The sequence below is a fragment of the Chionomys nivalis genome, chromosome 22, assembly GCF_950005125.1.
Source record: "Chionomys nivalis chromosome 22, mChiNiv1.1, whole genome shotgun sequence".
Taxonomy (NCBI): domain Eukaryota; kingdom Metazoa; phylum Chordata; class Mammalia; order Rodentia; family Cricetidae; genus Chionomys; species Chionomys nivalis.
The window spans coordinates 29112384-29136761 of NC_080107.1; the positions used below are offsets into that span (position 1 = coordinate 29112384).

The 24378-nt window shown below is 46.8% G+C and overlaps 1 protein-coding gene across 1 annotated transcript in view; it reads right to left on the reverse strand.

Moving 5' to 3' along the window:
• Positions 1–1633: 1633 nt before the first annotated feature.
• Kif5c (kinesin family member 5C) overlaps positions 1634–24378 on the reverse strand; it is a 153840-nt gene continuing 131095 nt past the window's right edge. The window contains exons 24-26 of the mRNA XM_057754671.1: positions 18943–19159; positions 17767–17880; positions 1634–5328 (exon numbers count right to left, since the gene is read on the reverse strand). Coding sequence (XP_057610654.1) covers positions 17774–17880; positions 18943–19159 — 324 coding nt within the window. The 3' untranslated portion in view covers positions 1634–5328; positions 17767–17773. The remainder of the gene's footprint in view (positions 5329–17766; positions 17881–18942; positions 19160–24378) is intronic.

Below are 24378 nucleotides of genomic sequence, written 5' to 3' on the forward strand. Positions count from 1 at the left end.
CACCGTAGACACATTCCGAGACGTGGCTGTCACAAATGTCAGAATCACACGGGCCACGCTCACGCCACCAGTGTACTTTCCCGGTTTCCTTTGTCCTGAGGACGCTTCAGCTCAGAGGTTCTGGGAAACAGCTTAAGAACAGGTCAGAGCCAGGGACAGGAGACCTGGAGAGAGACCTCCTCCCATGAACTGCTGTGGTAGCCCCACTGGGGAACAGAACCTCACTCCTGATCTGCGGGGTCACCTTGCCAACACTGAAATGTCCTTTGTGGTCTGTTTCTTTCAGAGGACTGCTTCCCATCTTAAACAGGGTTGGATTTAACCACGTAAGTCACCCTCAACAAGGTCCTATCTGGATAGGGCCTCTTCTGAATTATGTGGAGAATAATTTCTAGACAGATGGATAAACATCACAAAAGCACACCATTTGCAGTGCCCACAGTCACCCTTATTAGCCATTCATTTAGCATTTGTCTTTTCCATTTAAAAATTTTCTAAATCGGGCTGGAGAGATGGCTCAGAGGTTAAAAGCACTGGCTGCTCTTCCAGAGGACCTGAGTTCAATTCCCAGCAACCACATGGTGGCTCACAACCATCAGTAATGAGATCTGGCACTGTATCCTGAAAAGTATATATATATAATAAATAAATTAATTAAAAATAAATAAATAAATTTGTCTTTATAAAAAAAATTCTCTAAATCATTTCAGTATTTTGCATGGCTGTTTCTCCTGCATGTATTATCTATGCACCATGTGCATGCAGGGCCCTCAAAGGCCAGAAGAGGGCATCAGATCCCCTGGACCTGGAATTACAAAGGGTTGTGAGCCGTGACTGTGTGTGCGTGTGTGTGTGTGTGTGTGTGCGCGCGCGCGCGCGCGCGCACGTGCGTGCGCACCTTCACTCCATCGCTCATCTTTCCCATTTTTAATTGATTAAAGCAAAGAGGTTTACCACCTGGTGCCCATGCTCCCTTAGTAACATCAACAAAACCTCAAGAACAAGACGCCTTACACAGGCAGGTCCATGTGTTGTGTAGTCACACAACCCTGGCGCCTGGAGGCAGGGAATGTTTCTCGCTTTAAAAAAACCTTATTCAGCAAATAATCCTGTGGTCTGTCGTTGGTCATTCTCCAAAGGCCTCAGACTCTAGTGTCTTCTCAGATTTCAGATTTGTGCCTTAAAACTAAGAACCAACACAAAACGGGATTGCACTTGGCTCAATCATTCTCAAAAGACACCGGGAGGCATTCAGCATAAGCTCAGCCATCTCCCTGCTGGTTTATTGAGCTTTAGTATGATTCTGCCGTTACACAGTTGAGGTCACCATCTGAATCTTAACCGTCCCTACAGCTCATGCTTGGGGCACTTGTCCCACGCGGAGTGTCATTTTGAAGGCTGTGGCGCCCAGCTGACTGAAGCAGGTCACTGGGGCACTTGAGAGTTATACTTGCCTGGGGTTCCAGTCTCCTTTTTCTCCTTCCTGGTAACCGTGATGCTGGCAGGTACCGTGGCTGCCATGCCTAAGCCTCTCAGCATGCTTTTCCCTACTACAGTGGAGACCATTCCAATACAAACTTTCCGCCCTCAAGTCAGATGCGCTACTGAGACTCAAACAAGCACGCCAGACCAGTCAAAGTTTAACTCAGTTTTATTGTCCAGTTTTGAGTATTTTCAAATTATACAACATGCAATCTGCCAGAGTATCCGTTCATCTTCACTTAGAACCTAGGAGATAACCAGACTTTTCCAAGGGCCGGGGCAGGGGGTTACTTCCAGATCTTTGGGGGACATTTCTATGTCACAGGACAGCTATTTAATACACACTGCCACTCTCCCCATCAAACCACAGAAACAAGTTTCTGCACAATTTTTCTTAATGAACTCTACTGTACAGAACATAAAGCCTAGAGAAGACAAATCTGCAGTAGACACAACACTTCACAAACTCGACACAGAATTCTACAGAGCCCTGTTCCCCTTGAAGCCGTACACACGGCACGTGTTTAGAATGCACAGTTTTCAGTGACTAAGCAGACCTCAGAGAATGGTGCCCCCTTTGGCAGTTATCTGGTCCTTACTCAACATTCTTTTAAAAACTCAAAATGAAGTTATGGCAGTTTTTAACAGTGATGGTTCTTTAGCTTGCTCAAGCTCCTCAGGATGAAACAATAAAGTGAAACCTAACGACAAGCTCCCCCAATGCCTTTCACCTAGAGTCCCAATGGCGCCTGTCCTTCAAAGGAAGGGACTGTTGAGGCCTTATGCTCCTAGAGCTCTTTTCTAGAAAACGAAAACACACAAAAACCTTCACGCTTGCAACGGTCTGAGCGCTGGCCGAGAGGTTGGGAGCGCCACCCGCGGAGGCGGAGGTCGCCGGTTCGAATCCCGGCTGCTGTGTGTCTGTCTGTGTGTGCTTGTGACATGTGCGCATGCGTCATAATAAATCGGGGGGGGGGGACCTTCACGCTCTGGTGAAGTCTTGGTAGCTTGCTGAGACCGAAAAATCACTTCTCTCCATGAACTCAATGGCTTCGAGAAATCACTGGATCTACTCAGGATGAACGTTCTTATCCCTTCATCTAGTCTAGCATGTATACAAATCCTGATTTTCTTCACCATACGATTCTAGAGGCTTTAAAAGTTTTACCACCTCTTACTGTTACACTACCTGCGGCCCAACAGAGTAAACTGCTCGGCATTTGAAGAGGTGACAGGGGCATGCAGGATTCTCTAAGAAACGCAGCTGTTGCTGTGAGTCCCAACCATGACCGCATTCGCCGTCAGCACCCCACGTCCCGCAGGCAAAGGGTATCTATATAAACCACATCTCAACACAAAAACATTCAAGAAGTAGGCATGAAATAGTAAGTTATTCAGAGTACATGTTGACATACACACCAGCCATATACAGCATATGACCAAAAACGTAACCATCCGTTTGGCTGTTCAGAAGTGGGTTTTTTACGTTTAGAATATAGGATGCAATAGTCTTTCAACAATGAAAATTTTTATAAACATGGCCTTTTTAAAAAGCGGCCTGAGAGTAGACTGTCCCGATAAAAGAATTAATAGTCAAAGTGAGATTAAGGGACCTGCTTGAATAAACTAAATAATCTGTTCCAATGATATGCCTGGCTTTTAGTCACAGTGTGAGAAAATTAGATTAGAGGTCTTATAAAGACTGGCGCTAGATGAACTGACTGGCTGATCAGCAAATAGCAGAATTATCTCTAAAAGACATCAAAGCCAACTTTCTCCGTGAATAAAAGTACAGCGAATTTTGTAAGGCCCTTGTAGAGATCAAGCGACGGGAACTACAAATGAGAGCTGTCCTTTGAAACTTGAAAGTGCTCCCACAATTCTCCAAAAGTAGAAAATGGGAACCTAGGGGGAAATTGCTTTAGAAAGAATCTAAAATAATCCATTTTATAATGGGTATTAATGAAAGCCAGGAACAGGGTATTACTGACCTGTGCTCAATTTCCAAACACAATGTAGCACAGTTGCCTAAAAGACAATAGCAGGTCCTACAGACGAGAAAGGTTTGATTGGTAGTCCTCTTAACAGGCCACCATTTCAGCTTCCAAAGCCAGAGGCAAGTATAGACAGTGAGCTTCTAATCTGGCATCAGTCAGGACCTGATAAGGTTTACAAACTTGCCCTGCAAAGGACCCACAGACTCCACACGGTGGCAACAAAATTAAACCAAGGGGACACAGTTAGACAAGCACAAAACCACCTCTGTGAAATAAATACTTCAGTAGAAGGTGTCTTCTTTTCATGGCTAGTTAAAAACAAACACGTGGCTAAAGGATGACATCTAACAAATCAAAGCGACGTCGCCTTGTTAGGGAAAGGCTATATAGAAAGAATGTGAGAGGCAATGTACATGGCACTTGGTATTTCACACGTGCATGTGCACGAGCACACACATGAACTACACTAGCTCTTCCCATCCCCACCCTCGCAGCCTGGCACAGACTTGACTTCAGTGGTGCGAGCTTACACTTCTCGGGCACATAAAGGTGCCAGGATGGATGATTTCTCTGATACTGGCGGGGAAGTTACTAACTAACTCTCAGACTAATGAAAACAAATAGCAGCACATAGTTCCGACTTACTTAACCCTGTCCATTTCACTTGAAACTCTACTACCACTCGGCAACTGATCCTTTTAGTAAGCCCAACTGGAAGTAAGGGAATCACTTTTAGATTCACGGATTTGAATAAAATAATAACTCAATGTTAAAAAAAGAATCCAGTTATATTGCTTTTTCCATCCCCTAACTGTGCAGAGAAGAAAAAGCCTATTCGGTGCCAAAGCAATTCAAATCAGCAGCTCGCAATGATGGGTTCCAATGAAGACGAATTCACAGACAGGCACAACTCTCGTCCATGACTTTTCCCGGAGGGAATTCTTTTTCAGCTACCGGAATGATGCTGTATTTCTTTAGGAACATCTCCTTAAGCTCATGATGATTTTCTAGAGCACAGGCCATCCCAGTGCAGGTTCCAGGGGATCAGGAGGAAGTGGTGAGAAGGGGGGGGGGGCATCCCCATCTCCACTCATCCAATTCCGCAGCATTTCCAACACTTCTATAGGAATGATGCTCGAACAACTGGTCTGGCAGAGACTATTCACTGTAGGTTCACCAGCAAGCAGCGCGGAGGTGAACTGTGGGTCTCTTCGCATTTTCATAGATGTGTCTGAATGAGCAAATTCTACACTGCTACTGTCCAACTGTTTTTCTGCCTTGAAGAAATCTGCTTTGCATTTTAACAGATGCCATACTAAAAGGTATATTTTACAGATCCAAAGATATGACCAGGATATTTAAAATGCTCTCTGGGGTTGGTTTTGGAAAAGTGTTCAGAATGAAAATTTTGAACCCTATAGCAGCACTTTTTTGTTCCCTAAAAATATAAAGTAATGTGTTTATTTTACAGGAAACCAGACAGTCGAGGCGGAGCATGGTCACAGCACTTGGTTGTCCCCTCAAAGACGGCACAGCAGGGTGTTCGTTCCATTCCAATGGGTCAGTGCACTGCAGGGACCTCCCTAGACTACACAGCCCTGGAGGCTGAGAAGTGGGAATGGTTCGGAGCAGAAAGTAGGTATTTTGTAACCACCTCCTTCCAGTTCTTAGGCGACAGATCCAAGCACGTATCTGTACACACAAATTCTACACAGCTCAGACACCTGAATCTGCTGTACTACAGACGGCTGGGCAAACACGTGTAAAAAGAAATGGAAACTTATATAGGAGAGGGAAAGAAAGGAACGGGTGACTAATATAGTCCTTTTCATGCTACGTGGAGTCGTATCTGTTGAAAAAGAATGAGAGAGAGAACACAGGAGTTAAGGATCAGCAGGAATTCGTGCCTCAGCCCTTTGCTTCAGTCTCCATGTTTAGAGCAGAGCTGTACAATACAAATGCAGTGCGAGCCACTTATTTGTTTCTTCTAGCATCTGCATTAAAACGTTAAAAATGAAGGGAAAAATTAATCTTAATAATCCATTTATGTAGTCTAGTATTAAAATATTATTTCATTATGTACACGTGGAGCTATTTTTCACCACAGTGCTGCCACTGAGAGATTTCTGCACACCCCACCCTGAGAGTGCAGTGTTCATCTGGTCCTGGGCAGTCCACAGGATGGGCGTCTTGGACCAATCCTTACTGGAAGCCGACCCTGAATGGTCCTCCTTCAATTCTAGTAAATTCAACACTCAGAACATACCCAAAGAATCAGTTCCTGCCAGCATCATGGGGCCTTGGCCCATCTGTAATCTGGCCTGAGGATTTCCTGCAGAGCTCCTGGTACCCTAGGGTTGGAGAGGTGGCGGGGGAAAGGGGGGGATAATGGGCAGGTACAGCCTTATCCTTATGAAACCCAAAGGAAGGGGCACAACAGCACAAAGAACACCTCATCTGCTCTCCTGAGTTAAACAAGCCTCCATGATGAGACACGACACGCTGTACCTCCCGTTTCCCTCTAGCCTCCAGTCCAAACTAATGCCCACCAGCAATGTCTCGCCATCCTGCCTAGGCACTTTTGCTTTGTTCCTTCCAACCTCCTCACTTATACTGTAAGCGAATCATGTATTTTGCATAAATAAACACAACATAAATTGTATATAAATACAAAAGAGGAAGAGGAACTGGGCAGGAGAGAGGACACTTGACACTTTTTAAGAATGCCCGTCCCTCCTGGACCCACACAGTAAACAAACAGGAATGTCATCTGGTATCATTTCCCACACTTAGAGCCCTGCCCGATTAAAAGGAACTTAAACAACCTTTGATGATAATCTTGTAACTTCTAGAAGCTACAGAAAGATAAACAGTTTGTAGGAAGGACACAATTCACGTTTGACCTTTCTGGAGAGAATCCACGCTTCCTGATGAGCACAGAATGAAGCTGTCATTTCCAATCCACTTTGAGCTGAAAGCCAACAGGAAGCCTTTTTGAACACCAACTCTGAGATCCTACTTCACCTAAGGGTTCATTCTTCCAAACAGATCAGAGCCCTGGGCAGAGGGGATTGGTCTTCTCGTGTGCCTGGAGGCAGGGAGGTGCAGGGTGCATACCTTACATTGTGAGGTTATGGATTCACACAATGACTGCAGGCAACCCATGTTGACACAGGAAGTATTCAGCACACAAATGCCATGGCGTAGCCTCAAAATCTCCAGCAGACCATGAAGTGACAAGATTTCTACAAGGAAGATGGCATTCAACCTCCACCCCACAGTCCCCTGAAGTACAAGATCCAGCGCGTTTTGGTTAACAGTTTGAACAGATGAGGGGGGAGGGACGGGGCACAAAGGAGGCCCAAGCTTACTTAGATTAGTCCCCTCAAGGGCAGTGAGAAAGAGGTGGGTTGTGACAGGCTCCTGAAAGAAAAGGCAGAAGCCAAAACAGGGTCCTTCTCTACAATGAAGTGCCCCCCCCCCCCCCCCGTACTCAAATTTTCAGATCATTTTGGGTGAGCTAGAGTATCCTTATCCACCTTCCCACTACCCAGATGTCCATTTCCTTTGATGGATGCACCACAGGAAATGGAAGCAAATGTCGAAGGCAAATTATTTCGTTCCACAAGAAAACCATAACTGCCTGTTTTCATCTTAACACCCACGCCTGTGACCTTCTCTCCAGTTCTGCAGAAGAGCTGCTCACTCACCTAACAGTTGCCAGGGAGCGGACTGAAAACCAGGCAGTGTGCTGACCTGAGGCTCTGCCAAGCTGAGGCCAGCAGTTCAGAGGAGGGACGTGTGACCAGATTTAGAAGGAAATAGAATCGCCTTGCTTTGGAAGGGGGTGGAAAGGCTGAAGGAGCTAATTATATATATAAGAGTTTTGTGAGGAGTATTTAGATTCCAACCCTCAACTTTGGCTTTTGAAATTGCTTGCAGTAGGTTTAAGCTTAATCCAAACAGTACATAGTTTTATCTTTCCCTTTGCCTTTCTGCAGCTCAATCCCCATTTATAAGAATTGCCAGTTATACTTCGCTTATCATGGTGGCACAATCTACAGGAGAGGGGAAAAAATCGCTCCACATTTATGACGGGAAAAATGCATAACCCAGACTACTGAAGCAAGCTCTTCCTGGTGCCACCAAGTCTCCCTCTGCACTCCAGGTGGTAGTTTCCAAGTCAAGTCACCAGCAGCAGCCACGGCAGGAACCTCCGTCCCTGTCCCTGCAGACCCGTTTCTTTTCCTTAGACCCCAGCCCCCCAGTGCTCTAAGACGAGTCAGTATCATAAAGGTCAAACTTTTGCTAAGTCCTTTTCTGGGCTTATTTTTTTTAAGTTCCTTCCATATGGTCTTTTCAGATCCCTACATAAAGACCCTAAACTCTCCATGCATCACTCATCTCCTCTGAAATGACAGAATGGCTGCTTCCTTCACACACTCCAGTCGAGGCCATGCAGAGGAAACAGAGAGAAGGCAGAAGCAGCGTGGAGAAGTAGCTGTTGTCTATCAGAGCAGACAATGGCAGTTAGCTAAGGGGTTTCAAAAAACCTTCTTTCCCTAAAAATGTCACGTCTTCCTGCACTCATTCATAGGCGCATACCCACATACAGACACACCAACATACACACAGTTAGATAGAAATAAAATGTTTAAAAGGTGCCCATTGGTTAAGAACCATACTGCTCTTGCAGAGGACCACAGTTCAGTTCCCAGCACCCACACGGGTCAGTGTTCACACCCTCCGGTAACTCTAGCTACAAGGGAACTGCCACCCTCTTCTGGTCTTTGGAGACATCTACTCTCACGTGTACAGTCCCACACACGGACATACACAAAATTAAAACTAAAACTCCTTTTTAAGTCATTTGTGATATCTTATGTAAATGAACCATTCACTAAAAGTTTTACTTTCAAAAATTTATATGATACAGACATATAACAAATAAATAATAAAAGCCCTCTTGTGCCACTTTTAGGGTGCAAAGGGTCCTAAGGCCCAAACTTTAAGAACTGGCACACAGAACCTCTGAGTCCCTGGTCTAAGGCCCAGTGTGGCGCTTGTCTTTGGGACACAGAATAAGGAACCCTGGCTAGCCGGTATGGACATGCGCAGAAACAGGCAGAGGGCTGCTTCTTCTAACAAGCCTGACTCCTCCCTCAGGCCGATGAGGCAACTGGAAGTGGGGTGAAACATGGCAACCCAGTCTCTTGTGCTTTCCTGCCTTGGGTCCTCAGCTTACCACTTCTGTTTGGCCCCTTAGCCACTCACTCAGACCAAAGAGCTCCAGCCCCACTTCAAAGCCTAGTCATTGTTTCTGCCTATAGTGGGCATCTCGAATGAATGAAAGAACTTTGTGATCATGTGGTAGCCTGAATGCTTGGCCCCTATCATCTCATAGGGAGTGGCACTATTAGGAGGTGTGGCTTGGTTGGAGTGGATATGGCCTTGTTGGAGGAAGTGTGTCATTGTGCAAGTGAGCTTTGAGGCTATGCTCAGGATACTACCCAGTGTCTTGGCTGACTTCCTGTTGCCTACAAGATGTAGGACTCTCAGCTATTCCTCCTGCACCATGACTCCATGCTCCCCGCCATGATGATAATGAACAGAACCTCTCAAACTACAAATGAGCCACTCTAAAGAAAGAAATGCTTTCCGTGGCAAGAGTGGCTACAGTCATGGTGTCTCTTCACAGCAATAAAAATCCTAACTAGGACAGATCATCTAGTTGCCAACAGCTAGGACTTTAGAAGAGCAATATGAATGGTCTAGAGGTTTGGGGGTGCTGCACCTGTCTGGAGAATGCCCCCAGGTAGACTCAGTGTATTAATCTCAGGGGCTAAGCAGACAGCCACATCTGGCCCACCATCCCTGTGCAATGTAACCCCATTTCTGCCGAGGGCAGTGAACATCTTAGGGGTCCACAAGATAATTTACTTGTGACTGGGTGTCACAACCAAGAAAGGGTGACCATGAAGGGACCTCCTAACAGTGGTGCAAGACAAATGGGATTTGGGTGATTAAGACAAAAGGTCACAGATGAAAAGACAGACACACAGAGCAGAGTGAATGAGAGTGAATGAGCGTCCCCTTGAGAAACTCAGCCAACAGCCAAAGTCCTAAAAGGAAGGGCCTTAGCATTAGTGTAGAATTAGCCAAATGCTAAGCAAGGAAACGCCATTCTTCCTGGATGGAGGAGGGAAGCGGTGGACAGGGCGGGAGATCTGAGGATATTGGAGCTTCTTCTGCTCAAAGAAAGATACCCTACTGCAACTGGGCCAGCAGTTTAAGGCTTCAGCTTCCTTGTAAGTGAAGATAGTGAAAGTGTGAGTGTGTTAAGGGGGAGGGGTGTGAGGATGGGGGGGTGGATGCGGTGGGGACTTGGAGCCAAGGAAACACGCAGGGGAGAGCTGCGTTACAATTACTGAATCTCCCATCTCTGCCGCACACCCATCTCTCGCTTGCACAAGCCCAGTTTACTGCGATGAGGCTAGAAAGTAACGTGTGCATTCCAAGTGGGAGGCTCCATCAGGGCAGGGCAACGGTCCCTGCTGGAGCCAGAGCACAGGCCAGGCAGCGTCAGAAGTCACGATTTCAGACGGGGTCACAGCTGACTAATGCACCAGCTAAGAGCAGCGGCCACAGGTAGGGCTGCTCTATACATTTACTCCCACTCCATCACCCAGGAATTTAAAGGTGCTGTTTATACTAATAATTCACAAGCCTATTCACATTAGAGATCCTGAAGAAGCAGGACCTAAACAGGACAGATACCCTCCCACGACAGTTACCAATCCAGGGGCTGGAGCGGAGGCAGGATCACAGCAGCATGCCCAGGCTCCTCTGGGCCAGGCTAAGCCAGGCTCTGAAAGTGGCTGCCCTATGTCTCAAAACATGAAACCAGAACGGAAAACCATTGATTTGCTTCCTTAAATATATTTCCCGAGTGCTAGATAACACTCTGCATCCAGCACTGTGGTTTCAAAAACGTCACTAAGCATTTTACTAGCGCTTAGCAAACATTCCCCTACACCTACAGCCTCATCTTCATTTTCTCTGACTTTAGCTGTCTCTAAGCTAGCCGCTAAGTAGGGAAACCAGGCAATGCACACCAGCACAAGGAGAGGCCTGCTGTGGTTTTAACAGAAGGGGTGTGATACCTTGGTCTGGTCAAGACATAGCAAGCAAGGACCCTTGGCGGAGCAGCTGCAAGTCTCATTGAACTTTGCTGTTTATTTTCAATGAAAACTCAACTCGTCTTTTATTAAATTATGCTAAGGTTAAGTCGCTTGGATATTTGATTTGTGGTTTTGCTTTAGCATCATTTCTAAGTTGGTTTTGACTTTATGGCCATGTTAAATATGTAAGAACAGGAATGTCTGCTATTTTAGATTTATAAACATTTAAGTATTATAATAAGTTCTGTCAACGTTATGGGGGACCTCTGAGAATTGGATTCCTTAGAGATGTTTTTTACCATTCACATTTGAGGGAAGGGTAATGGTCTAGACTCACGGTTCTCAATCTGTGGATTGTGACCCGCGGCATTCCAAAGACCCTTTCACAGGGTCACCAAAGACCATTGGCAAACACAAATATTTACATTATCATTCACAAAAGCAGCTAAATTACAGTGAAGTAGCAATGGAAATAATTTTATGTTTGGGGGTCACCACAACATAAGTAACTGTGTATTACTGGGAAATTACTGTGTATTTCATTAGGAAAGTTGAGAACCACTGGTCTAGATATAAGGGAAAGAGATAAATAAATATCTCCCCTCTCTATATGTCGATACATAAATATCTCCATATACATCTACACACACACACACACACACACACACACACTGCGGGGGTCGGGGTGACAAATACACTTTCAAAGTCTTAATAGGTGAGGCTTCAGCAATGCCCTCCTAGCGCCATCTGGTGGATACATTTGAACAAGTCCCGATGGGATTGCCAAGAAAAAGCGCTATCCTCCAGGGCCCTCAGAATCAGAGCTAGATAAATATTTAACTGGGTGTCTACGCGACAAGCACTCCACACTGCCTGAGAGGCCATTTCACACCTCCTCTATTCCCAGGCCTGCAGCCCTTCTCCCCTGCGCCCGCCTGCTGATAACCTACCTTTCTCATTTGCTTGAGAAAGCAGGCCTCATGCTGGGCAGCTTGGCCTCTCAGTTCACCACACCTCCCTTCCGGCTGCACCTGCACTCCCACCCCTGCCACCTGAGCTGCATGGGAACCACCAGCTGGTAATCAGGTGTAATAGCATCTGCTTCTTAAGAGCAAGGCGCCTATCTCAATCCCACGTTTCTCCTTATCTCTGCCTTCCATCAAATATAGCCCTGCAGTTTCTAACTCATTCCTCATCATCCCTCACCCCCACCACCCCTTCACTATCACCCCCCCACTACCACCATCGCCCCACCTACCACCACCCAATATCCAGTTCCACACAAGCTCTCTTAAAACTGCCCAGGGTCACCACCATCTGGCTTTCATCAATCCCCCAGTGTCTGTCTCTCTGTGCCTGTGGCCTTACATCTACTTACTCAGACCTTCCCTGATGTCATCTCCTTTTTGTGACCTCTTACTTGTCAGTTTTCAGGCCTGTCCCCGCCCTCCTCTCCCCTCTCTGGTCTGTGAACCCTCTCTAAGACATCAGATCTTAAACACAATCTATGGGTCTCTGACTCTGGCCTCTGCTGAGTTTTAGATTCCTGTCCATCTACTATGGAACAATTTCCCCCAAATTGAAAAGTTCTACCCTTAAGACTATGGAAATGAGCAACCCACAAGTCTCAGGAAGTCCCTGAAACTGATCAACCATATAAGCATCCCACTACCCCAGCAAGGTTAGGCAAGCAAGACTACAGAGTAGTCTCCCACCTACTGAGCTACCTAAAAGTCATGCAGAAAGCACCAGGCTTCCAGCTGGACTTTCAGTGATACAGCTGTCTTTGGGTCATCCTCATTCCTGCAAGTAACCCTAATTAATCCCATTGACTCACCAAGTGACTTTGGTGCAATCAATACTTTGGTCTGTTATTGGTTCCTTATCTGGGATGAAGAGACATTTATTTGCATTGCATCTCCAAGGAATAATATCACACCACATAAATGGTACCTAATCAAGGAAGGATATAAACCAAAGGGCTGAGAAGGGGTGGCTGCATGACCCCTGCAGTGGTCGTTAAGACATGTAACTGAGATTGATTTCTGTGAGAGGAAATCCTAATAAGGCTATGTTTCCCTATACGGTATGGGATGGAGTGCCTCCTTGCTGGAAGTGGTGGCTGCAGCTTTCACAAGATTTGTGATAGGACATAAAACCAAGGCCATGTTGTCTGTTAGTGGACTCTGCATCTTTGTGGGGAATCCCAGAGTGGCCATCTTCCTCTGCTTGGCATGGGGTAGCATGAATGGCATGGGGTAGCATGAATCCTCGATGAATGGAGTCTACCTTGTGACTACGGGATGCCTCCACAGAGCCGATGGATTGAACCGTGTGTTACAGTCTCTGCGTGTGACGCGTGTGAGATGAGCATGTCAGTAGCCTGGCCCCTGGTGTGGGTAGAAAGACATGTAACTGAGGCCTGGATGTCTTCCCAGGTAGAGCTTGCTGGTTTAAGGGGAATTACAATGGGAAAAGAACATGCCATAACTGCTTGTCTCTATATTAGTCCAATTTGGAAAGGAAAGGGGAACACGGCGGAGTTGACATAGAGGCATTGCCTTGCCACTTCTTATGGATACAGAAGGCAACAGTCTACATTAAGTAGCCCTTTCTGGGATCCAAGAAGCTGGAGCCTGCAGAAGAAGTCAACTAATGAGGAAGAAGAGAACAAAGTAAAAAGTGACTTAAACACACACACACAAAGAGCGGGACAGTGGTGGTGCACGCCTGTAGCCTCAGAACTTGGTAGGCAGAGGCAGGTGGATCTCTGAGTTTGAGGAGACCCTGGTCTGCAGAGTTGAGTTCCAGCACAGCCAGGACTACACAGAGAAACCCGGTCTTGAAGACAAACAAAAACAAAAACCATAGTCCCCAGATCTGATCGCTAACACAGAGAAAGGGAAATCCATGACTCAGCTTGTACATGTGGGCCTTAAAATGATCCATGCAAGACCAGGATAACCAGGAAACATCTGTCTCTCAGCTTCTTGACCTGGGAAAGAAATCTGAACATAAGAGGGGCCATCAGAGCCTGGTCTGTGAGGCTGGGGGACTTGGGTGCCAATGTGATCAACCTGAGTGCGGTGGCAATAAAGAAACTTAGAAGTAGAACTACCCACTCCCCATCCTGCCCTCGAGACAAAAGCGGGGGAGCCTGAACTGTCAGCATGAGGAACCAGGGTCTGATGGACTGGCTCACAGGAGCCATTAGGACTCAAGGCTTCCACAGGTGTGGAACCCATGCATGAGGGGCTGGAAGATATAAAGAAGGACATGTGTCACTGAGACAACTGGCTTGAGAGAGGCAGCGTTGGATGCCCAGCTCTCTGAGCCCGAGGAACCCGTTTACACAAAGCTTAGAAAGGGACTGACTCAGCGGGGACCCCAGGAATGGCATGGGGCCTTGGTGGCTTTGCTGAGCACCATGATGACATGTGGCCTCCACATTGTAAGAGTTGCTCTGGCAAATATGAACTACACAGCCAGCACAGATGGGCCTCAAACACACAGAGCCCTGCTTGCCTCTGACTCCCAGGCCTTGGGATTAAAGGAACGTGCCACGATGCCCAGCCTCTGACACCGCACCTTTGAAGAAAGAATTTATAAAAGGGATGAGATCTTTTTGTAGTGTATTAGGTCTTGTTAAGATTTCTAGTCTGCTCTTAGCAGCTCGAGACCAACTGGCATTTACTTGAAATGGATGGCAATGGTCCTTCAGAGGTCCTGTGCACACTCTGTAGAAAGGTTTTGTTACGTAACGCCAACTCTTGAGCATCTTACAGATTTATAAAAGCGTGTGGAGCATGTGGAAGAGTGATTGAGGCAGATGTTGAGTTTAAATAGAGGCATCCTGCACGAGCAGGAGTGAGCGCTCCTAGAAATCAAGATTCTTACAAAAAATAAACAAAGCAAAACAAAAAACCTCAGAGCCAGCAGTGGCCTAACTTTCTAGGAGTTGCTGGCTAGAGAAAAGTTCCACCCTGACCCCCCCCCACACACACACAAAAAAAAAAGTAGCAAAAGGTCATTGCCACTGCTGCTGGTTCGTGCCAGAATTACATGGTGAGACCTTACTTGTAAAGAAGATGCATGCATTAATTACAAAACATAGAGAAATCAGACGGGGACTGAACAGGAAGTTTCCTCCCTGCTGGCTGGCTTTCATATGCTGGGAGGTGCTTACTCAGGCTGCTAGGGGACAACTGTCATCAGTCATCCGACTGGACCCTGTAGAGCATACTATCAAAATGCCAGCCAAGACATAGCTGCAGGTGCAATAGTGGCACAGATGGTTTGGGGGTCTGACCAACTGCTTTCCATTTAGACTTAAAGCCCACTCTGTAGGCAGGACTTCATTTCTGGTGCTGTGCGCTGGGGATGTTCACAGGCCCCAGTGCAAAAGCAGCTGCCGTGGTTTTGTTAAGTAGAGGCAATGTGCCTGACAAACTACCTTCTGTGTATATGTGTGTGGTTGGTCACGGAGGGAAACTTCCTTCTACACCACAGAAACTCGTAACCTCTGGGGAAGTTCTTGAGAACAGTTGAGGCTATGATCCAGTATCACAGTAGGTCACCTGTCCTGGGGTTCAGGGAATATCACAGAAGACAGTACAGAAAGAATGTTAAGAGCTAAAGGAAGGCATGGAATGTGGTATAGCAATTTCCTCTGAACTGAAACATTCCATCCTGGAAGGAAGCCCCTTAACATTTAGGATATAAACAATCCACAAGTCCCAGGAAGCTCCTGAAACTTACTAGGTACACACAGGAAGCACCCAGCTATGGGAACTGGATGGATAAAGCGTGCTATAAAAGGACTTCAGTTTCAGCTCAAGTCATCACAAAACACTCTCAACTCACTGAGCAAAGAAAGAAAGAAACTGCTACAGTTGTTTCTCTGGAGGCTTTGAAACTTTCACCAGTTCTGATTATTTTTTCTTGAGATGGGCTTTCTATATGCCAGGCCAGTCTGGCATATATAGATGAAGATGTAAGGATGACTTTGAACTTTGATCTTCCTGTTTCTATATCCCAAATGCTGAGATTATAGTCACAGCAATATAAAACCTAACTATCCTTTGGGGCACTGATATGCCCAGCTAAAGAGCTGCCTTTTCTAGCCTCCTCTGTGGCCACGTGCTTCTGATCCAGTCATGGGGATGGAGACCTCAGTTTCATGGGTCCTCTGGGGGAGGCCAATTAAATGAGTTTGCTGTGGCTCGGAAAGCTGCCTTGCCTTACTCGGGCTTCCTCTTGGAAAGAAGGCACAAGGCTCGACATCTAGCAGGAGTCATTCTGGGGACCATGAGGTGATCCTGAGGAAAGGAGGCACCCACAGAAGACTGTGAGCCTAAGTTACAGTCTGGGTTTCTGTGGTCTCTGTGGGCCTTACCAACCATCCCCAGGCCTTGTGCTTCCTTCCCACGAGAAACAAACTGCTAATGTGGATGGGCCATGGTTGCTACAGGAAAGCAGGTATTACATTTTGGTGGATATCAAAACCACTGGCTAGGGGCTGGAGAGATGGTTCAGTGGTTAAGAGCACTGGCTACTCCTCCAGGGGACCTGGGTTCAATTCCCAGCACCCACATGGCAGCTCACAACTGTCTGTAACTCTAGTTCCAGGGGGATCTGACATCCTCACACCAATGCACATAAAATAAAGTTAAATAAATTATTTTTACAAACCACACTGGCTATTCTTGGTGAAAAACAGAATCCCAGGTAGGCCCCATCCCACCAGTAGCCTGGCCTGTGGTCCAAAGTGCTGCCACCACCCTCCTAAGCTGGCACCTTTCTTACTGTTGTGTGGTACTGGACCCAGGTCCCATATATACTAAGGACACTCTCTACCTCCCACCCCACCGGCCCATCTCCACCTCGAGGCCCCACCAGGATTGGAGGTTTTTCTGTGTTAAACGGCACAAAATACCTACCTTTCAGATTTTGTCCTCACTGCTGACAACATGCAGTCAAAAGCAATTCGGTAATATCCAATTTAATTTTATTTCAGATGTGAAGCACAGTTTGGACACGAATGGGTGGCTCACTGGCAAGCTCATTTCCGATCTGGAGCTACTGCTGGGGGTGCTGTGCCCGTGCAGACGACCTAGGCCTGCCCTCTGGCTCCTGCTCACCTGACCAGGCCTTGGACTATTCCTCGGTGTTTGGGTAAAGCTTCAGAAACACCCTTCTGGAAGTTTCCAGCTGGGCCTTAGCAATGCTGCCATTATGCACTGTGTGAGCGCTCTGCTCCACCCACTCACTTATACACTGATTCAGAAAGGACTGAATAAATCAGAGCTCTCCTAGGTTGCTCTTGCTCTTCCAGACGTCACTCGATAGATGCTCACCCACCTTGTCCGCTAGCCTCCCTAGCGAGGGCTCAGAGCCCAGGAGCCATGCTCATGATCGGCCGTCACCTCGCATCTACACACTCGAAGTCTGAGCTTTCCTGTGCTATGTCTTCTGGCCCTCTCTTGTCCACCTGCCAGCCCAACCTATTCAGTTACTCGGGGTAGGCTTGGCTCTTCCCTTTCTCTTTCTTCACAAATATGAATTTCTGCTGCCAGAGCAAGGTTGAGCATGTGGGTTGCAGGCCCTAGAGCTCAGAGACCACTGTCTCAAAGCAAAGTGGGTCTTGGCCCACTGGAATACAAACCATACATTCTTTAAAACCCCATCTCTCGAGGCTTGCAGTAAGTTAAAAAACATGACGGTTACCAGCTCTTTATATTCTGTTCCTGAGACTAAAAGCCACCCCTATGTCTATCTGTCTTTGTAGACACAGTTGCAGAGGGAAGTCCTGCAGACCAAAGAAAGCTCAGATGAGGCGCTCATCAACCTGAGAGGCCATTAGGTTGGGCCTGGCTCAGGGCTGCATCAACCTCAGGGACCCTTGGCTAGAGGACCCTATGACTCTCTGTGTTGACGAAGCTAGTGTTGTCTGGATCCCAGGCCTCTCCTGGAACAGAGCTGACTTATTTCTACTAGAGAATGTGGCTGGAGGCTGGGGAGGGGTCCTGGAGCAGCAAGACGGCTCTACCTCCACATAAAACCAGGTCTGCTGCCAAGAGAAAACACCCCAGATGGCAGGGACTCACTCTGCATTTACTTCTGGTAGTGGGTGGGGTTTGAAGAGCCACCTCCTCCTCCTCGGACAGCGTGGACAGCTGTTGGAGATGATGCCGGGTAATGTCCTGGCCGGATGGGCTTGGCTATACCCGAGAGGAAGGAGAGAGAACACGGTCAGTGACAGCCAGTCACAGTGCTACTCAACATTGCGCTGCTTAGCTGTATCCCCAGACTTTCCTGCCGCCAGGTGGCCTGGCCTCTGAGAAGTACAGCTAGTAAATTTAGGGCACCCATGTAATTCAGGGAGCAGTGAAAAAGAACTGTTTGATTAATCTTCTTATTTGCAAGAGTGAAAAACAAAATAAGTGGAAATTAGAAGCAAAGGACTTTGGGTTTTATCTGCACTGGATCCATAGTTCCCTATGGATTTCACAAGAATTCCACCTATGATGAGTTTTCTAGAAAAAGTAGGCCACAATTTCCAGTAGATTCTCAAAGGGCAAGAAATCTAAGAAATTCAATATATCACTAATCTACAGGATTTAAAGAATGGAAACACAAAGCTGTTATCTCACAATTCAGCTATAAAACAATATCTGATGGAAAATAACGTTATATGTTATTAGAGATATTTCGATTAAAAACATCTCTCAAGAACACCTGTAAGCCCTTTATTCCTGGGCAGATGCCTGCCAACTTCGGCCTGGCATCTAAGATGAACAGTAGCTATGACCACCATTCCTATTTGAGCAAAGTGCGCAACTCCATAGGCCCAGGGGCTTGAACTTCAATTCAGGCCACCATTCGGCTTCCAACAACACCTCGTACTGCCAGCCTGGCTCTTCCAAGTTATTTCCTAACCAGTGCTTGCAAGAAGCTTTCCCTGAGGCAGACAGATGGTCTCCTTCACGATCCTGCTGAGAAGTAATCGTATATTACATTGGTTCCAAGAGCATGCCTCTGTTTACAGCCAAAAACTATAGCACAGCTGGCTTGTGGGGCTTAGCGCACAGCTCTGAAGAGCACGCTGCACATGCTACACACGGCTATGCAGGAGGACAGTGGTGCCTGGGCTTCATGCTTTTCCAGGATGAACACCCAGGGTGCCAGGAATTCCAAGGCCCACAGGCTCTACCATAGCCTTTCAGATGAGTGATCTCCTAAGTAAGGGCCATGGTAGCTCCCAAGCTTTGGGACACACATACCGATCTGGGCTGAGTGTGCCCTCCTGGCCATGTTCTTGGCTCGCACAGCCTCCTTGATGCGATCCACCTCCTGCTGGTAGCGCTTCCGGTCCCTCATGGCATTCTCCTTGGCCTCTTTCAGGGCGCTCTCCAAGGCTTTGACGCGCTCGGCAGTGGCACGCAGCCTCTTCTCCAGCTTGGGGAGCTCACAGCGCAGATCTGCGTTGTCCCGAACCAGCTGCAGCAGAGACATAAAAGCTGGTCTTGAGCAAGGCTGCGTCCATGGCAGGACAAAGACAAGCAAGGAGAGAGACAACCTGCTCAGCAGCTGAACAATTACCCGACTAGACTGTCTTCGATGGTCCATACAACCGTGATGCACTAGGAGCCGTAATGAGGGGATGGATAAAAGTAGAAGCCATATCCAGCCACTGATGCGTCTATTCTGGGACAGGACTTACTTTCTCTTTTGTTTGAGTGTGTACTGGGGAGGGAAGGGGCTGTGAGGAATTTATTATTCTAATAAACATGCACCATCTGAGAAATTCCAAGTCAGCAAATGGGCACACTCTAGAGTTCTCTGCAAACCCTTCTTGCAGACCACTGTCTGTATTGGTACTGGGTTGAAACCCAGCTCTGCAACATACCCAGAGGCTCACAGGGGACAGGGGCGGGGAACTATTTGTTCCTTCTTAGCTACGACTCATAATGAAGAAGTAACAGGCTGACCCTAGGTGGGTGATAGGTTCCTATGCTATCATATCCTGCCATCTGACTTGGTGGAAGAAGCTGAGCCAAACCAAGACTTGGAGTTGCATATACAGAACAGAGGGTCACAGTGAGTCTGTCACTCAGAGACTGTACCCACTACCATGTACCGACTCTTCACGTTAGCCTTGTTATAGTTGATCGCCATTATCAACGTGACCCAATTCAGAATCTCATACATGGTGAGACATGTGTCTCTGAGGAGATTCTCAGAGGTTTCACTGAGGGGAGACCTATCATGAGTGTGGACAGAGCCATCCCATTGGCTGGGGTCCCGTGTCAAAGAAAAAGGGGAAAGGAGAAAGCTGAAAAGGGGACAGCCCGAAGAGCACCCGTGTTCATCTTCTCTGCTTCCTGGTACGCCCAAATGCAAGCTGACTCCTGCTAGCACAGCAACAAGCCAACTCTCCCACCATGCTTTTCCTGTGCTCAGAGACTGCACCTTCAAGCCATGGAAGAAAGCCTCCCTCCCTTGACCCGCTTGTCAGGTACTTGGTCACGGAAATGAAAGCTGTACAAATACAGAGAAGTGGATCCAGACTGGGAAGAAACCGCTGTAAGAAGCCTTTGTTCTCAGGGATACTTTACAGCAGGAATTGTGGAGGAGCCCTGCAGCCGTGAGGGGCCCTCCAGTGCCATGGGCAGAGCTCAGAGGACTATTCTGGTGAGCATTTGGAGAGGGCCAACAGAAAGGACAGTGAAGGCTGGGCTCATGCAGTGGCAGGAGTATTGTGGAGTCTGCTGTGAACCAACCTAAAGACCAGTTATACTCTGGCAACAACAAAACAAAACAAAACAAAAAAACACCTAACTATAGTCTATCTCTGCCCTAAAATATTTGAGCAAAGCTAAATTCTAAAGAATGAACTAATTAATTTGAGGAGGAAATTTCAAGATGGTATAATATTCAGGTTGTGGCATGGCTATTGCTTACTATTCTTAGATTTGAGTGAAAAGGAGCAGAAAGATATAAAATATGAAATCTGACAAGGATCGTAGCCTGAGAGGGTTTAAAGTTGGTATGGACTGGGTGGCTGTAACTGTTAAAGAGAGTAAAGCCCTTAAGGGAATCTTGCAATTACAACAGTAGAAACGTTGCCTTCAGGACAAGATCCTTGCCCTACCCCCGAGCTCCAGTCTGACAATACAAACATGTCTGAAAATCTTTCCTTAGAAAAGAGAGTACTTGAGACAGCTTCTAGGGCATACTGCTTGGGTAGGGCCACCCAGGGGAGAGTTTTTACAGGCTCAGCCTGGTAGACACACAGAGATCACTGCAGCTGTGGTCCGATGGGGTAAGACTACATTTTGAGGGATAACGGGACTTTGAGCCATTTACACAATACTGATTTTTGAGGCATGTAACATATAACGGGGAGGGGAGGTGTCATAGAAGCTTGCACTGGCGTTCCATAAAGCCGGTAAGGCCCGGCAGTGTGTACTGAAGAAAGATTACCTGCACGGTACTTAGGATTGAGTTGTGCATACACTGTGACGGTGAAGCTCAAGCTGCAATGGAGACACCAGGATACTGGAAATCTACAGATGTGCAGGTACTGAGTAGAGCCAGCCCAAGAGAGAGGTCACAGGTAGCCATGGCAACAGAGTCTGAGTTGTGGGCTATCACAGCCCAAGATGCTGGATATAAAGCTGCAGGGCTTGGTGTTTGCCCTGCTGCGTTTCTAACTTGGGTTGTTCCAATATTTTTATGCTTTCCCCTTGTTTCTTCCTTTTGAAAATTTTTCATTTTGGTTATCCCCCTGTAGGCGCTCACAGTTAAAATGTTAACTTTAGTCTCAGGGCAGATTCTGAACTTGGGCTTTCAAAAATGTTGGTGTTGGTAAGACCCTGAGAGATGAGCTAAATGCATTTTACATCATAAGATGGCTATGAATCAGGATTGGGGAGATGGCTCAGTGGTTAAGAGCACTGACTGCTCTTCCAGAGAACTTGGGTTCAATTCTCAGCACCCACATGGCAGCTCACAACTGTCTGTAAGTCCAAAATCTGACACCCTCACACAGACAAACATGCAGGCAAAATACCAATGTGCATAAAATATTTTTTTAAAAAGCTACAAATATTCTATTATTATTATTATTATTTGTGTTTTTTGGAGTCAAGGTTTCTCTTCGTAACAGCCCTGGTTGTTCTGAAAGTCACTTTGAAGATCAGGCTGGTCTGGAACTCACAGAGATCCACCTGGCTTTGCCTCCCACGAGCTAGGATTAAAGATGTGTGCCCCTGCCCAGCTGATGGCTATGAAGCTTCAGGGACCAAGGTGTAATGTTTTGGTTTAAATGTGATCAAGGGGCTGGAGAGATTTCTCAGTGGTTGAGAGCGCTTGCTCCTGCAGAAGACCAGGTTCGATTCCCACCACCCATGAAGTGGCACACAATTGACTGTAACTTTAGTTTCAAGAGATCTGGCACCCTCGCCTGGCTTCCTTGGGCACCAGGCATGTACACGATGCTCAGACAAACATGCAAGCAAAACACCCATAGACATAAAATATAAAAATAAAGTTAAAAGTGAAGTAAAATTGATCTTTTTGGATGTCCAGTTGAGAGGGGTAGACTGATGGTGTCTAACTGTCCACTTTACTGTCTTTATGATCAGAGCTCTAGGCATGCCTTCGATAATTTCCAGGAAGGTTTAACTATGGGGGAAGATCCATCCTGAATGAGGGGCATTATCACCCTACAGGATGTTGGACTGAGGGAAAAAATAAAAAAAATAAAAAACAGAAAAAGCCTGATGAACTCCAGCATTCGACTCTCGGCCGCCTGATCTGCCCGATTGTGAGGGAGTTTCTGTCACTGCAGCCATCCTGGCCGGAGGGAAGACCTTCTAAAGAGAGACACTTGTGTCCCTACCTTTGGTTACCAGACTATCGAGACAATGATCCCCAAGGAATTGGAATCTCCCCAGAAGTTTCGGGCTGGTGAAGTAGAAAGGCTGAAGTCCTGGTGCCAGCCAGGAGGACCTTGTTTCTCGGGAAGAGATCTCAGACTGCTTTAACAATTTGTAAGACATACCGGAAGCAGAGGCGAGAAAAGAATGTGCAGTGATGGGCGGGACCATAGTTTGACTAGGGCAGCTTAGTTATACGTTTTCCTTGCCCTTTATTTAAACCTACACCTCATGAAAATACTCCACAATGAATTTGGGGTGAGGGGTGTCAGTGGACCTCCTTGCTTGTTCCCCTTCCCAATGTGACCACACTGATTAAATATTTCTCTGCCTTTCACCACGGCTCAGCGTTTTAATTGCTATTATTGATGACACCGGCTGAGCTTAGCTTGTTGGGATGGCAAAGGTCCAGGCTTGCACCCTGAAACCTCAAGTAATGCCCTGCAGCTGTTAACTAATCCTGCCTCCATGCATCTCCTGCCATGATGGATTGTTGCTTTCCAACTGTGATGTAGAATAAATCTGTTTTCCCTAAAGTTGCTTCTTGTCAGGTATTTAGTCACAAGAATGAGAAAAGAAAGTGCCACAGGGTCCACGAGAGTCTGGCAGGATTTTATTTCTGTCTTCTTTCTTCAGAACAGAATCCTGCTGGATATCCCCCTCCATCCCTACCTAACCTGTCTCATCCCGTTCAAGGCTGAAAACACAGAGAAAAATCATTGTACTTAATCTTTTCTCTTGAGTTACCTTAAATTCTAAGAACAGCAGGACCAATCCATAAATACCTTTGTGGCAAGGAACTGGCATTATCCCTAAGGAGCAGGCAAGTTTGCAGGACATGCTGCCCTAAGATAGGGACTGCAGATCGCCTTGCATGGGACTCGCCCAGCCTAGCTCGATGGCAGTGCCGGAGCCCAGGGCATGGCCCTTTAATCTCCAGTTATAATTGCTGGAATCCAGATGAATCAGAGAAAGGATCAAAAATCAGAAAAAGGTATCAGAGCAAGCTGCTCCTGTTCTGGTTCTGACCTATTTTGCTTATGCCAGCAGCAGCTCCATGCCTGGCAGACTTGGATTTTAATAAATATTCCTTGAATTCATGAATAAAATAATGAGTTGCAGAGCCAGATTTCAAGATGCCTGGCGGTCTTTGCTTCTGTATTTCTCATTATCAGCTTGCTTGAGTGATTTCGCTATGTTGATCTCCCATCCTCTCTCTGGGGAAAATGTCACCAACAGCTCTACGGAAACAAACTTCACAAGTCGAAGAGAAATGCCGTGCCGTTAGATCTCGCCCCAAAAGTTAGGCCATTTGTACCCTACGCCAAACCCTAAGAGGGAAAGAGTCACGGACATGCTGACATTTACAGAAAGAAAGGGAGGCAAATGGCCTGCCTAAGTCACTGCCATCCTGGCCATGTTTATCGCTCTCTGTCACTCTGGATAGATGTCAGGAAAACCATCCCAAGGGACATCCAAGATGGCCAAGGCAAGATGAGAACAACAGAGCTCAGGTTGCTGGTTCCAGTCTCTGGGTCCCCACCTGTCTTAGACACTGTTCTATTGCTGGGAGGAGACACCATGACACTTTCTTATAAAAGAAAGCGTTTAACTGGGGCTTGCCTACGGCTTCAGATGATATAGTGCATTATCATCATTATTGGACGCATGCAGCATGCAGGCAGACACGGAGCTGGAGAAGTATCCGAGAGTTCTGCATCCTGATCTACAAGCAGCAGACAGAAAGTCTGGGCTTGGCATGGGGCCCACCCCCAG